Raw genomic sequence first — 16,055 nt, forward strand, 5'->3', positions numbered from 1 at the left:
AACATACAAAAGGAAAATTAAATAAGATCAACTACAAGTTAACAGGTTTTTTTTTTTACCCATTAGATCAGCAGACTTTAAAAAGATTGAGGGAGACTGCTAGTTAAAAATAGTAGAATAATTCTTTTGTCCACTCCTGTCTCATCATAACCCACCATAAACAATAAAAATAAACAAAAATTTAAAAACTTCCATCTTCAGTGAAGCGGTAACTAGAACCTTAAAACACAGACTAAATCAAATAAGAATTCTGAATCAAAACAAAAGAAAATGATAGGCATTGACACATGCCTCCTCCATCCTGGATAAGGTAACAAGTTGCCCTGAAAGTATCTTAGTTTTGAATGGTTGATCCTGGATCTTTGGTTAAAGGTAACAGTTCTAGAAGGGTTAGGCAACAGGAATAATGGGAATATTCCTATATAGAACAGTTCAACATAGAAACCCCATATCTATAAGCAAACATTCCCCAGTCCCTCATTCCCCCAGCTCCTGGCAATCACTAACTTATTTTCTGTCTCTGTAGATTTACCTGTAGACAGAATTCTGGACATTTCATAAAACAGACTCATGCACCATGTAAACCTTTGGGTCTCCCTTCATTTCACTTAGCATGTTTTCAAGGTTCATCCATGTTGTAGCATATATCAACACTTCATTCCTTTTAATAGCTGAATGATTTTCCTTTGTATGGATATACCACATTTTATTTATTCATCAGTTGATAGGCATTTGGATTTTTTCCACTTTTTGGCTATGGTGCATAATGTTGCTATGAGCATTTGTGTACTGGTTTTTGTGTAGACAGATTCTCTTAGAATATACTTAGGAATGGAATTGTGGGTCATTTGGTAATTCTATGTTTAACTTTTGGAGAACTGCCAAAAGTTTTCCATTTTACAAGCCCACCATAAATGTATGAGGGATCCAATTGATTTACATCTTCATGGGGACACTTGTCATTATTATTTGTCTTTTTAATCTTAGCCATTCTAGTGGTTATGAAGTGGTATCTTGTAATTTTGATTTGTATTTACTTAGCAACTAATGATGTTGAGCATTTTTTTCATGTGCTTTTTGGCCATTTGTACATATCCTTTGAGAAATGTCTAGTGAAATCCTTTGCCTGTTTTTTAATTGAGTTTTTGTCTCCTTATATTGAATTGTAAGAGTTATTTATGTATTCTAGATACAAGTCCCTCGTCAGATACAGGGTTTGCAAATATTTTTACATTCTTGCTACTGACTTTTGAAGTACACAAGACTTTAATTTTGATGAAGTCCAGTTTTTTGTTGTTGCTTTTGATGTCATAGATAAGAAACCATTGCCTAATTCAGAGTGACACAGATTTATGTATGTTTTCTTCTAAGAGTTTTATAATTTTAGCTCTTATATGTAGGTCTGATCCATTTTGAGTTGGTTTTTATATACAATATAAGATAGGAGTCCAACATCATTTTTTTTTGGCATGTGTATATCTAGTTGTTCCAGCACCATTTTTTGAAAAGACTATTCTTTTCCCATTCAGTTTTCTTGTCACCATTGTCAAAAATCAATTGACCATAAAGGTATGGGTTTATTACCTGATTCTCATTGACCTGTATGTCTGTCCTTATGCCAGTATCACACAGGCTTGACTACTGTAGTTTGATAGTACGTTTGAAATTGGGATGTGTGAGTGCTTCAACTTTGTTCTTCTTTTTAAAGGTTGTTTTGGCTATTCTGGAATTTCCATAGGAATCTTAGGATTTCTGTAGAAAAGCCAGCTGGAATTTTAGTAGGAGTTAGATTGAATCTGTAAATCAATTTGGGGAGTATTGTCATTTTAACAATATTAAGTGTTCAAACCCATGAAAATGAGATGTTCTTCTGTTTAGGTGTTCTTCGGTTTCTTTCAGCAGTGTTTTGTAATTTTCACTTTGCAAGTCTTGTGCTAGTTTGTTAGATTTCTTCCTAAATATTTTATTGTTTTTTTTTTTTGCGGTATGCGGGCCTCTCACTGCTGTGGCCTCCCCCGCTGCGGAGCACAGGCTCCGGACGCGCAGGCTCCAGACGCGCAGGCCCAGCGGCCATGGCTCACGGGCCCAGCCGCTCCGCGGCATATGGGATCCTCCCAGACCGGGGCACGAACCCGTATCCCCTGCATCAGCAGGCGGACTCCCAACCACTTGCGCCACCAGGGAGGCCCTGTTTTTGAGGCTATTGATTGTAGAATTGCTTTCTGAATTTCATTTTTGGATTGTTCATTGCTAGTGGATAGAAATAATATTTAATTCGGTATGTTGATCTCGTATCCTGCAGCCTTGGTATACATCTTCATTAATTCTAATAGTTTTTTCTGTGCATGAACTCGTGTATTTCTTCAGAGTTCTATATATAAGATCATATCATCTGTAAACAGAGGTAATTTTACTTTTCCCTTCTCTATCTGGATGCCTTTTAATTTCTTTATCCTGCCTAATTTCCCTGGCTAGCACCTCCCCTATTATGTTGAATGGAAGTAGTAAGGATCAACATCCTTGTGTTGTTCCTGATCTTAGTGGTGAAGCTATCTGTCTTTTACCACTAAGTATGATATAAGCTGTGGGTGTTTCATGGATGTACTCTATCAAGGTAAGAAGTTTACATCTATTCCTAGCTTATTGAGTGTTCTGTATAATGAAAGGATGTTGGATTTTGTTAAATGCTTTTCCTATGTCTATTAAAATAATTTCATGGGTTTTGTCATTTGTTAATATGGTATACTGCATTGGCTGATTTTCATATGTTGAATGAACTTTGCTTTCCTTAGATAAATCCCACCTGGTCATGGTGTATAATCCTTTTTATATATTGTTGGATTCAGTTTCCTAGTATTTTGTTGAAAATTTCTATATCCATATTCACTGGGGACATTGATCTGTAGTTTTCTTGCAGTGTCTTCATCTGGTTTTGGTATCAGGGTAACACTGGCCTCATAGAATGAGTTGGGAAGTGTTTCCTCCTTTTCTATTTTTTTGGAAGTTTGTGAAGGATTGGTGTTAGTGTGTATGTGTGAATTATTTTTGAAACACTTGGTAGAATTTACCAGTGAAACCATCTGACCTTTCTTTGTGGGAAGATTTTTGACTACTGATTCATTATCTTCACTTGCTATACATCTATTCAGGTTTTCTGGTTTTTGAATCAGGTTGTTCTAGGAAGTTATCTGTTTCATCTACGTTATATAATTTGTTGGCATACAGTTGTTCTTATAATTCTTTTATTATCCTTTTTATTTCTGTAATGGTCAGTAATAATGTCCTTTCTCTCATTCCTGATTTTAGTCATTTGAGTCTTCTCTCATTTTGCTTTGTAAATCTACGTAAAAGTTTCTCAATTTGGGCCTCCCTGGTGGCGCAGTGGTTAAGAGTCCGCCTGCCGATGCAGGGGATACGGGTTCGTGCCCCGGTCTGGGAGGATCCCATATGCCGTGGAGCGGCTGGGCCCGTGAGCCATGGCCGCTGGGCCTGCGCATCCGGAGCCTGTGCTCCGCAACAGGAGAGGCCACAACAGTGAGAGGCCCGCATACCGCAAAAAAAAAAAAAAGAAAAAAAAAAAAAGTTTCTCAATTTCATTGACCTCTTCATAGAACCAGTTTTTTATTTCATTGGTTTTCTCTACTACCCTGTTTCTATTTTCTGTGTCATTTCTTTCTCCTCTACATTATTTTCTTCCTTCTGCTTGTCTTGGATTTAGTTTGCTCTTCTTTTTCTAATTTTTTAAGGTGAAAGCTTAGATTATTGATTTCAGATCTTTTTCTTTTTTAAACCAGCATTTATAACAATAAATTTCCCTCTAAGCACTTCTTTAGCTTCATCTCATACAGTTTGGTTTGTGGTGTGTGTGTGTGTGTATGTTTAATCATCTCAAAGTAGTTTCTAATTCCCTTGTGATTTTTTTATTTGACTCATTGGTTAGGACTGTGTGGTTTAATTTCCACATATTTGTGAATTTCTCAATTTTTTCTATTATTGATTTCTAATTTCATTCCATTGTGTTTGGAGAACATACTTTGTTTGATTTAAAAATTGTGGAGACTTGTTTTATTTCCTAACATGGTCTGTTCTGGAGAATGGTTCACATGCACTTGAGAAGAATGTGTATTCTGCTGTTGTTGAGTGGAATGTTCTATAGACGTATGATAGGTCAAGTGGGTTTATATTGTTGTTCAAGTCTTCTATCTCTTGTTGATCTTCTGTATAGTTGTTCTATTATTGAAAATGGGATATTGAAATCTCCCACTATTATTGTTGAATTGTCTTTTTCTCCCTTCAGTTCTGTCAGTTTTTGCCTCGTATATTTGGGGCTCTGTTGATTGGTGCATATATATTTTTAATTATGTCTTCCTCATGAATTAACCCTTTTATCATTACAAAATGTCCTTATTATGTCTCTTGTAACAAATTTTGTCTTTATGTCTATTTTGTTTAACATTAGTGTAGCTACTTCAGTTTTCATTTGGTTACTCTTTACATGGTGCATCTTTGTGCATTCTTTTACTTTTGGTCTATGCATGTCTTTGAATCTAAAATGTATCTCTTGTAAACAGCATACAGTGTGATCGTGTTTTTTTTAATACATTCTGCCAATCTCTGTCTTCTTATTGGAGTGTATAATCCGTTTAAATTTAATGTAAATATGATCAGGTTAGATTTACATCTGCCATTTTGTCACTTGTTTTGTATGTCTTGTGTCTGTTTTGTTTTCTTGTTGCTCAGTTACTTCCTCCTTTTGTGTTAAATACGTATTTTCTAGTGTATGGTTTAAATCCCTTGTCATTTCTTTTGTTTTTTTTTAAATTTATTGTCTTCGTGGTTGCCCTGGCGATTACCGTAAATATCTTAGTTTATAATAATCTAGTTCAGATTAATACCAACTTCATTTCAATAGTATAGGAAAACCTCGCTCCTTTAGAGCTTCATTCCCTACCCCCTCCTTTGTGCCAGTGTTGCCATTCAATTTACATGCTTATACATGGTGTGCCCATCAACTTAGATTTATAATTATTGCATTATCCAGTTTTCTTTTAATTCAAATAGGGAAAAAATAAGTTATAAAGAAAAAATACATTTATACTGTCTTTTATATTTACATATGTAGTTACTTTTACTGTCACTGTTTCTTCAAGTGTATGTGAATTACTGTTTAGAGTCCTTTCATTTCTGCCCAAAGAACACTCTTTAGTATTTCTTGTACAACAGGTCTTCTGGCATCCAATTCTCTCTGGTTTTGTTCATTTGGCAATGTCTTAATGTTTCCTTTGCTTTGGAAGGGTAGTTTTTTTTTTGATATAGAGTTCTTGTTTGTTGGTGTTTTTTGTTTTCCTCCAGCACTTTGAATGTATCATCCTACTGCCTTATAACTTCATGGTTTCTGATGAGAAATCAGTTATTAATCTTTTTTTTGAAGTATAGTTGACATACACTATATTAATTTCTGAGTTACAACATAATGATTCAACATTTGTATACATTGCAAAATGATTACCAAAATAAGTCTAGTTACCATCTGCAGCTGTTAATCTTATTGAGCATCCCTTGTGCATAATAAGTCACTTCTTTCTTGCTGCTTTCAAATTTTCTTTGACTTTGGTTTTCAACAATTTATGATGGGGAATTCCCTGGTGGTCCAGTGGTCAGGATGCCGTGCTTCCACTGCAGGGGGCATGGGTTCAGTCCCTGGTCGGGGAACTAAGATCCCACAAACCACGCAACATGGCCAAAAAAACCAAAACCAAAACCCAAAAAACCAAGTTATGATGTTTCTAGCTGTGGATCTCTCTGAGTTTACCCTACTTGCAGATTATTGAGCTTCTTGGATGTGTAGATTAGTGTTTTTCCTCAAGTTTGGCAATTATACAATTGCCATTATTCTTGAAAGTATTCTTTCTTTTCTTTTTCTCTCTTTTCCTCCTGGGAATCCCATTATGTGTATGTTGGTATACATGGCAGTGTCCCACAAGTTTTTGAGATTCTGCTCTATTTTCTTCATTATTTTTTCTTTCTCATAAAAGATCATCTCAATCAACCCGTCTTCATGTTTACTCACTATTTCTTTTGCCAGTTAACATCTGATATTGAGCTTCTTTACTAAATTTTTCATTTTACTTATTGTACTTTTTAGCTCCAGAATTTCTATTTGATTCTCCTTGTAATTCCTGCCTCTTTATTGATATTCTGTTTAATGATGCATTTTTCTCATATTTTCTTTTAGTTCTGTAGACATTTTTTCTTTAGTTTTTTAAAATAGCTGATTTAAATCTTTGTCTAGTAAGTCTAACATCTGGGTTTCTTCAAAGACATTTCTTATTGACTGCTTCGTTTACTATGCATGTCATGCTTTACTGTTTCCTTTCATGGTTCATAAGTTTTGTTTTGTTTTTTGTTTTAAACTAGACAGTTTAAATAATATAATGTGGAAGCTCTTGAAATCAGATTCCTCTCCACCCCTTGATTTGTTGTTGTTGCTGTTTGTTTTTGTTGCTTTTTGTTTAGTGACTTTCCTGGACTAATCCTGTAAAGTCAGTATTCTTTGTGGTGTGTGGCTACTGAAGTCTCTTCCTTGTTAGCTTAGTAGTCAGCTAATTATTGGACAGAGATTTCCTTAAATGCCTGGAACCAATAAATTTCCCAGCTTTGATGAGGAGCTCTGTACATATATTGAGGCATGCCTTTAATGCTCAGGCAGGCAGTTTATAATTCTACCTTACCCTTCACTTTCTCTTTGCACCATGTCTCAAAGTTAGCCAGAGGCTAGAGCTTAGGGCCTTCATAGTTCTTTCCTGTGATGCACATTGCCCTGGTCATGCACATAGACCTAGGCATGTGCACAGCCCTGTGCATGCACCTGGCCTTCTAAATTCCCAGAATTATATCTGAGCTTTTCAAAGACCCTCATAGACATCTTAAGAATTCCTCAGCTTTTTAAATATTTTGTTCAGTTCCTTGTTTGCCCCAACTGTTATCATCATCACCTCAGGCACCTGCAATATTAAATGATTGCCACTGATTGTTTTCTGCAAACCACTTCCCTTCCTTCTCCCCTCCGAGGGAAAAGGCTATTCACACTGAATGAGGTCTGGATAAGGTCAAATAAGAATGAGCTTTGCAAATGGGAGTTTCCAGGGGGTTGCCAAACAGGTCAAAAAATGGCAGTTCTCTTAGAATGGTGTTTTTGGGGAACTCCAAACCTGTCTTTCCCTCTCCAGTGGCTAATAGACCATTCTTGGTTTTCACTGTGATTGCAAGAATATAGTCTACTGCAATGCTGGGATGATGGGAATGAGTATAGTTCAAGCTAAAATGTCATATAGCTGGTCTTACTAAAATTTAGCTTTTTTTTTTTTTTGAATAAATACTTTTGGATTGTTGCACACCTTTGGTTAATTTCCAGAGTTCTGAAAAAGTTGATTTTGACTTTTGGCAGTGCTTTTATGGTAGAGCAGCTTTTGCTCTCATTGCGTTTTTGGGGGCCTAACTTTTCAGAAGGCCTTACTCTGCCACCCACTGACATGATGCCAATTTAACAGATTTTAAAGGAAAGTCTAAGCCCCCCAAAATTTCCCTGTAGTATTATCCTTAAAGTATAAACAGGGAAGACAAACATACAGGCATACAAGCACTGGGGAATGCAGCACCAATAAACCTGTACTGGTAAAAATTGCTTGATGAAGAAATCTTACTAACCAAAAATTAAGTTTAAAATATAAAATTTAAGCATTAAGTGAAAAGAGGACAAGGGGAATCTTTTAGGGAGCATGGAAATAATTATACACTTAAGAGCAGTGCACTCACTGTATGTAAAATATCTCAGTTAAAAACAAAAACAAAAATACGGAGCTTAGGAATGGAAAAACTGAGAAACTGTATGGTAAATCCTGAATTTATTTAAATCTACAACTATGAGTAAACAACTATGGGAATTATGAGTCCAGGACAGAATGTAAATGTTGACTATGCAAAAATATCTTCCAAATATCAGGAGTTGGGTGTACAGGCTGGGAAGGGAAATGGGGAAAGTATAGTATATGTATGTGCATTAGTTATCTGTTGCTGCATAAGAGATTACATTGACCTTAGCAACTTGAAACAACCTAAATTTGTATTCTCTCACTTAGTTTTTATAGGTCAAGAATCTAGAAGCAGCTTAGGTCATTCTGATTCAGGGTGTCTCAGGAGGCTACAGTCATCAGCAGGCTTAACTAAGGCTAGGGGACTCACTTCCAAGATGCCTCATTTGCATAGCTGTTAGTAGAATGCTTCAGTTCTTTGCCACATGGATTTCTCCATAGGTCTAATTGAGTGGTCTCACAACATGGCAGCTAGCTTTCCTCAGAACCAACTATTAAGAGAGAGCAAAGCAGAAACTTTTCATGACCTATCCTTAGAAGTCACCATATTCTGCTGTATTCTGTTGTTTGCACAGACCAACCCTGAAGCAGTGTTGGAGGGGATTACACAAAGGTAGGAAGACCAAGAGGATCATTAGGAATCATCCTGGAGACTAGCTATCACAGTCTGCTAATTTCCTTAGCTTTTTTAGCCAGGAGCCATTAGATACTGCCCACAAATTAGAAAACAGTGCTTCCAACCTCCCAGTGTTTTTGTATGATCCTTTTTTCTTGCTTTATTGCACTCTTAGGAACCTCATTTCCCCTATAGAAGCATTTACTAAATTTGAGTAGATCTTTCTCTCTAGTTTATTTAGATTTTTTTTCTTGTGTTAAAATCAAATCAAACTAAATTTGGTGTTTTTACGTTTTAAAATTCAGCATGTAGTATTATCTCATTTTAGTAATTATTTCTGCCTATTCTATGTCCACATATGCTTGGAGCGATCGTGTAATAAGTGTAGTTATTTATAAGTGGTAAGAATTTAGATGCATTTTTTTAATTAGCTTTCCTCTTAATTTTTCTACTTTCCTCTGAATTGTGTAGAATTCTTTTTATAATGAGCATGTGTTAATGTTTACAAAAAGAAAGTCAGACTCTAAAAATAAATTTTATAAGCAGCAATGGTGAGGATGTAGGGAAAAATTCTCATCACTGTTGGTTAGAATATAAAATTGGGTACAATCTTCTTTAGGGGACAATTTGGTAGTATCCATCACAAACTTAAATGCCACTCGTATGCTACGAATCAAAGTCCATTTCTGTGAATTGGCCCTAAGATATTTATTTATATACACAAAGATAAGCATAGAGTGTTCATTGCATCATTTATAATAGTAAAATGTTAGCAACAGTTGAAATGTCTAATAACAGGTAAATGTTTAAGTGGATTATTGTATATTTCTGATATAAAATACCATGTAGCCATTAGAATGATGAAGGTTCACAATGTGATATGTGAGAAAATTCCAAGACATTATGTGAGAAACATTGCTACTTATTATGTATAGGGTAACTCCAAATGTGTGTTTAAAAAAAAAAACTTAGATGTATATATGTACATGTTTGTGTTTTAAATGCATCATAAAGAGTTTGGAAGAATTCACACCAAATAAACAGTGATATCTCTAGGGAATGAGAGAAGGGTTAGAGATGGAGGAAGGGCTTTTTTCTCTGCATTTGTGAGTTATTTTTATGGAGAATGGTTGCATGTGTTATAACTTAAAATTTTTGAGACATATCTCTCACACTGTGGAAGGTGACTTGCAGAGATGACTGCAGCTCTCAAGTAGAAAATTGAAGAAGCACATTTCACATTTTCATCTGTGAAGTGATCTTTTAATTTAAAAGGATCTGATCATGAGGATTTTGTGCTTTGTGGATCTTAGATGACTTGTTCTTTTCATCAAAGTTATTTCAGTTATCTAGGCAAAAGAGGCTGAGATTCCAAACTGCTGGGATGAGGATTGGAGAGACGAAGAGAAAGTTTGGAAGAGAAAGGGATTGGATTTAGTAAGCATATGAGAGTTGGGGGAAGGAGTAGAATGGAGCATAAAATTGAGATGGGGGACACAGGAGGAAGAACAGATTTAAAGGAAGAGGATAATGAATCAAGTTTACTATGTTGAAGACCTGTGGGAAGTTCTCATGAAGCTGTCTAGCAGATGGTTTGAAAGACCAGTCTGGTGTTCTGGAAGTCATTGGTATTTAGGTATTTTAAACCCTGATTGTTGATAGTTGAGATGATCAAAGGACGAGTGTGTAGAAGGAAAGAAGATGCTTAAACATGGAATCTTGGGGCACTGACATGTAAGGAGATAACAAAGCAGTCCCTGAAGTTGACTGAAAAGTTGCATTGGAGAGTGGTAGCCAGCATTCCAAGGATGGAGATGATGTGAGTGGTCGGTAGTGTCATGTGTCAAAGGAAGTTGGAGGAAGAAGAAACATTTAAATTTGTAGTACTAGGGACTGACAAGAATGGGTTGTGGTGGAGAGCCCTCTGGTGGAAGGGAGCATGGCATTTGTGGAACTGGAAGGATGGAGCTGAAGCTCAGAAAAGAATGTGAATGAGACTGGCAAAAAGGCTTTTTCACCCTTTGAACACAATGTGATCCCTTTCTTACTGGAAAGAAATTAATCAGGGGTTAGTTTTAGTCTCTCAGTGTATGAAGGTTATATGTAAATGTTTCTTTTCTTCTGCCCTGTGAAAGGTAGAAAAGAGCTTTTGAGGAGCTAAAACTTGTGGAGAATGACGTTGTTTTCAGCAGTGGGAAGTAAAGGGAGTTAGGAGAATTTTCTCTGAAGGAGAAGTACCAAAGCTGACTGTAAAGAGAAGCTGCAGGGCCTTTTGACACCTAGCTCAATTGAAGTTCCAAAGACATGGACCAGCCCCAGAAAGATAAATGAAAGGAACCCTACCTATCAGCAAGTTGCTAATGAAGAAATATCATTGTAAAATGTATTATTGTACATATTTAATTTTTATAGTGCCTTTTCTGGAAAAACTGCTTGCTTTATTACTTTGTTTTCTTATGAAAACTGAGATTAAGTTTACAGGGAAGAAGTTCCTTGTTTGTTTCCTCCTCTCACAAAAGACTAGACAGGAGGATATTCTTTATTACCTTCTCTCCCTTTGTTTTATTAAATTAATAATTACACATAGAGAAAATTGTGGAACAACATATATTAACAGTTAACACTGCTTACCCCAGAGTGGAATTGGCCAGGGAAGGCTGAACTTAACTTCTTTTCACACTTCTGTTTTGTTTAACTTAATTACAGTGTTTATAAAGCAGCCAATAAAGTGTGTAGTGTTTATAGGGAAAGGCTAAAATAAAATAAGTTAATAAATATTTGTAGACAGATTAAGAAAACGATATAGGGCCTCCCTGGTGGCGCAGTGGTTGAGAGTCCGCCTGCCGATGCGGGGGATGCGGGTTCGTGCCCCGGTCTGGGAGGATCCCATGTGCCGCGGAGCGGCTGGGCCCGTGAGCCATGGCCGCTGGGCCTGCGCATCCGGAGCCTGTGCCGCGGCGGGAGAGGCCACAGCAGTGAGAGGCCCGCATACCGCAAAAAGAAAAAAAAAAAGAAAACGATATAGAGGTGTACAATGGAGGGAGAGTCTGCCACTCTAAATTCGTATTGTGTATCTTTGGCTATATATGAGCTTTTGTTACTGTACAAAACAATGTAGATTATGTAAAAATATATGTATTCATTAAACCGTATACTTTTCCATTTATATCATGGGGATCTTTCCATGTTGATACATATCCATTTGGTTTTTTTTTTTTTTAACACCTCATAGAATTTTTTTAACTTTTTTGGGAAAACTTCATTGAAATACAACATAGACAGAGAAGAGTGTCCAGTTTAATGACTTTTACAAAGTGAAGACACACATGTAACGACCATCCAGATCAAGATCAAGAACAGTGCTGGTCACTACATGGGACTTTCTCATCCTACCTCCAGTAGTTAACCTCCTCCCTCCTAATGACAGATAACCAATATTCTGATTGTCATCCATATACATATATCTAATTGTGTCTGTTTTTAAGCTTTATGTAAATTGAATCATACAGTATTGTGCGTGGCTTTTTTTACCTGTATGTGTGACTATTTTTGGCCAACATTATTTTTGTGAGATTTATCCGTGTGACTTCATATAGCAGTAGTTTACCCTTTTTCTTTTTGTTGTAGTAGTCTGTAGAATACATAAATACCACAATTTATGCATTTTCCTGTTGATGGGTATTTGAGTTGTTTCAAACTGGGGACTATGATAGACAATGCTCATATAAGCCTTCCGGTATGAGTTTTTTGAACATATTCTTTTGAGTATGTACACATTTCTGTGGGCTGTATACCAAGAAAAGAAATTGCTAGATCCTATGGTATGCGTATGTTCAGCTTTAGTAGATATTGCCCAGTTGTTTCCCAAAGGGTCCCTGACACTTTACCCTTCCATCAGCAATATGAGAGTTTCATATACTCAATGCCCTGCCAACACTTGCAGTTGATGGCTTTTTGTTTGGTTTTGGTTTTCTATTGTTTGTTTTTGATGGCTATTTTAGAACATTAGTCTGCACAGTATCTTATTATATGAATATACCATAATTTACTCTCCTTTTGCTGGGCTTTTGCCCTCTTGCCCCACTATAGCACAGCCGGAACCTGGACACCTCTAATATCTAGTAGACTCTGTGGTTTGTTCTATGTGTGATCTGACTGTTTGAGGAAGATTTAATTCTGTAGGTAACAGAACCGATATATTTGGGTTTTTTTCTTAACAGATTTTCCTCAAATTCCCTCTGTTTTTGAGTAGTATGATACCAATGTAAGAATCCATGTAAAATGGTTTCATTTTGTTGACATGAAAATCAGTTTTGATTTCATGGTGGTAGATGGTTGATTTCTTCACTCTTGTTAAAAACTCATGTGAGGGCTTCCCTGGTGGCACAGTGGTTAATAATCCACCTGTCAATGCAGGGGACACAGGTTCGAGCCCTGGTCCAGGAAGATCCCACATGCCACAGAGCAACTAAGCCCGTGCGCCACAACTACTGAGCCTGTGCCCTAGAGTCCGGAGTCACAACTACTGAGGCCCACGCGCCTTAGAGCCCGAGCTCTGCAACAAGAGAAGCCACCGCAATGAGAAGCCTGTGCACCGCGACGCCGCCAAAAAACCCCAAAAAGTCATGTGAAAAATAGTATAATGTCTGAAACTAGACTTTTGGTGAAAGCATTGCTAAACATGGCCAATTTAATTATACTGAATAATTTGCGTTCTCTTAGAACAAGGGTACAGTGATAGCTGCCAGCACCTGCATCACATAGATCTTCAATCCATTGAAAAACTGATGTGTGAATGATTTGAAAATATAATCTCTTCGGCTTTGGAAAAACTCTTTGAATTTCACCCTTTGAAAGTGGAAGGTGTTTCCAATCAGAGAACCATGCTTCTCAGCCCAACTTTTCTTTTAACAAAACTGCCCTCCCCCATTTCCGCAAATTTTCTTTTAACATAGGTTTTTAAAAGTACAGAAGCTAGGGGCTTGCTTTTAATGAGTTAAATGGGATAACCAGACCTCCTGCTGCTTCTTATGTTAGGGGGCGTGATGACTTCATGATAACCACTCTTTCTGTTGTGAGTTACAGCTTTAAACATGTGCTGGCACAGGTGGTATTCAGTACTATCCAGTTACCATAAGTAATTCCTTGGGGAGTTCAGATACTCTTAGCCCTCTATGGTAGCTGAATGGTCTTTTGGAAAGTGCCTTATGGGCGTATAAGACAGTTTTATATTTCCTATTATTCTTTGCTTTTGCCAGTTGTATGTTGAATTATTCATTTTGGAATAGCTGTAACGACCAGAAGAAGCATGTTATTCCCATACTCTAGTAAGTTTTAGACATGCTTCTTTACCTTCCACATGGAGGTCTTTCAATTTCTTATTTATTGCTTTCAAGAACTTGTTAGTGAGTTAGTGATAGCTGAAAACTACTGCTTTGTATTGTATTCAGTGTTGTGTTAAGTCTGTTAGAAGAACATCTTTACCTCTTGAGATTTCTTAAGAGGTCCTATTGTAGCATAACTCTAAAAGTCTTCCAACTGTTAGTTATCTATACTAATGAGCCTGAAAATGAATTAACAAATGAGTTAGCCTGAGTGAATTAACAAATAATCCAGAAATCTTATTGAAGAGAGTATTTTCAGTGACCTCTCCTTTCCCAGCCCCTAAATCTTTTTTATCAGTATCAATAATGAGTAGCAAAATGTGCTGGCTTGATTTTTTTTCTTCCAAATATCTGGTAAAAGTTCTAATGTTCTAAACCAGGATCGGGGTGGAGGTGGTGATGGTGGTTGAAGGAACACAAACTTAATCAGCTTCTGACAACTGTTATTTAGATAGCTCTTCATTTATCTCGCATTCATGAACCTGGTTTAGAGATTAATTTAGAGACCATTTTTAAGCCTTGGTAAATAAAATGCTTTGACCTCTTATAGATCATTTCTGAATATATCCTTGCAGTCAGCTTTTACAAGGAAGCCCAATATTAAAAGCCTTGCTCAGGTTGCAGCTTCCATATAGAATTAACAGAGAATAAAGTACCCAATAACCTAGAACCAACAGATCCCTCGTTAACTTCCCTGTAATTGCAGTATCCACAGCAGCTGTTTCTCTTTCTCCACAGGTATCAGTCAGAGCCGGATCTCTCACTGGCTGTTGCAGCAGGGATCAGACCTGAGTGAACAGAAGAAAAGAGCGTTCTACCGATGGTATCAGCTTGAAAAGACAAACCCTGGTAAATACTTTCTCCTTTTTTTATTGCATCTGAAATGGGACAAATATAAATTAATTACTTTATTGACTCCATAATTGGATTCCATTCCACTCCATAGTGTTCCTTGGTTTGTCTTCCCCAAGGTAGTTTCATACTTTACTGTTGTTCCTTTATGCCAAAGAACACTCTTAACTGTAAAACCTAAGCCCTGATTGTACCAATTTTTAGCTTACTGTCTAATATTATCTAGTCATTTTCACTACTTCCTCCAAGGTGCCTCTTTGTTTTCCAGGTTATATGACATTTCTAACCATAATTTGAAAGAAAGGTCATGATTGTCAGTAGCCAGTTTTTTTCCCCTCAACTATAGGTATTGATACATATAAGATTCCATACCTAGTTTTATATGTGTATTTGTAAATCTTGTTTTAGTTAGTAATATAAATTTAATACTTTTATTTTGTTCATGCTATACCATATCCAATGATTACTGCTAATGATTTTCTAATTCTAATTCTGGGTAATGAATGTGTCTTTGGACTTTAGGGTGAAGCTGCCCTGTTGACTTTGGGGGCAGCAATAGGTTGGAAAATAGACTGAAATCTTAAAAAAGATCACAAAACCCTTTGTGTCAGAAGTTGCCAGGAAGAGGCAAGATCTATTGCAGGATGCTTTTAATGGTGGTATATAAGTAAAATCTGAAGTTTGTGATAGACTCTCTCATTCTACACATTACACAGACTGGTGGTAGTGAGATCTGCCTCAAGTTTAACCTTGTGATTGAACTGTCTTCTGTAATACTACAGCATTAAAGCCTTTGCTTACAGACTAAATTATCAATTCGAATATCGAGTATTGAAGACTCTTAGCTAATAATAGCATTGGCTCTGAGGTGGAAATAATGTTATAGAGACATATATGTGTGTGTGTATCTGTGGTTAGATTTTTTTTTCCCCAAAGATCACTTTGAAAGGCTCAGGCAGACAAAACAGAACAGACCGTGTCAATCTCTTCGCAATGAATTTTTTAATCTACCCAGCCCCCCATTTTTTATATTTCAGATATACAGAAAAATTAAAAGAACAGCACAGCTAACACCTGTTTATCCTCTTCGTAGATACAATAATTGTTAACATTTTGCTATATTTGCTTTATCCCTGTAAAATAAATAAATGAATAAAATTTAAAATTATGTATGCGTGTATACAAACATATACTCTTTCTCTCTCTTTAGCATTCATCTCCTGAAAAAAGGGTAATCGCCTACATAACCACAACCCCTACAATCATATCTAAGAAAATTAATTTTAATTCCATAATGACACCTAATATTCAGTCCATATTCACATTTCTTTA

At 36.4% G+C, this 16,055-nt stretch overlaps 1 protein-coding gene across 9 annotated transcripts in view; it reads left to right on the forward strand.

The window, feature by feature from the left end:
- The window catches only part of HMBOX1 (homeobox containing 1), a 177,199-nt gene that overhangs the window by 113,634 nt on the left and 47,510 nt on the right, over positions 1–16,055 (forward strand). For all 9 annotated transcript variants that reach the window (XM_060102624.1, XM_060102627.1, XM_060102625.1 and 6 more), the window contains exon 5: positions 14,610–14,720. In XM_060102624.1, coding sequence (XP_059958607.1) covers positions 14,610–14,720 — 111 coding nt within the window. The remainder of the gene's footprint in view (positions 1–14,609; positions 14,721–16,055) is intronic.

Source organism: Mesoplodon densirostris, chromosome 6, assembly GCF_025265405.1.
Source record: "Mesoplodon densirostris isolate mMesDen1 chromosome 6, mMesDen1 primary haplotype, whole genome shotgun sequence".
NCBI lineage: Eukaryota > Metazoa > Chordata > Mammalia > Artiodactyla > Ziphiidae > Mesoplodon > Mesoplodon densirostris.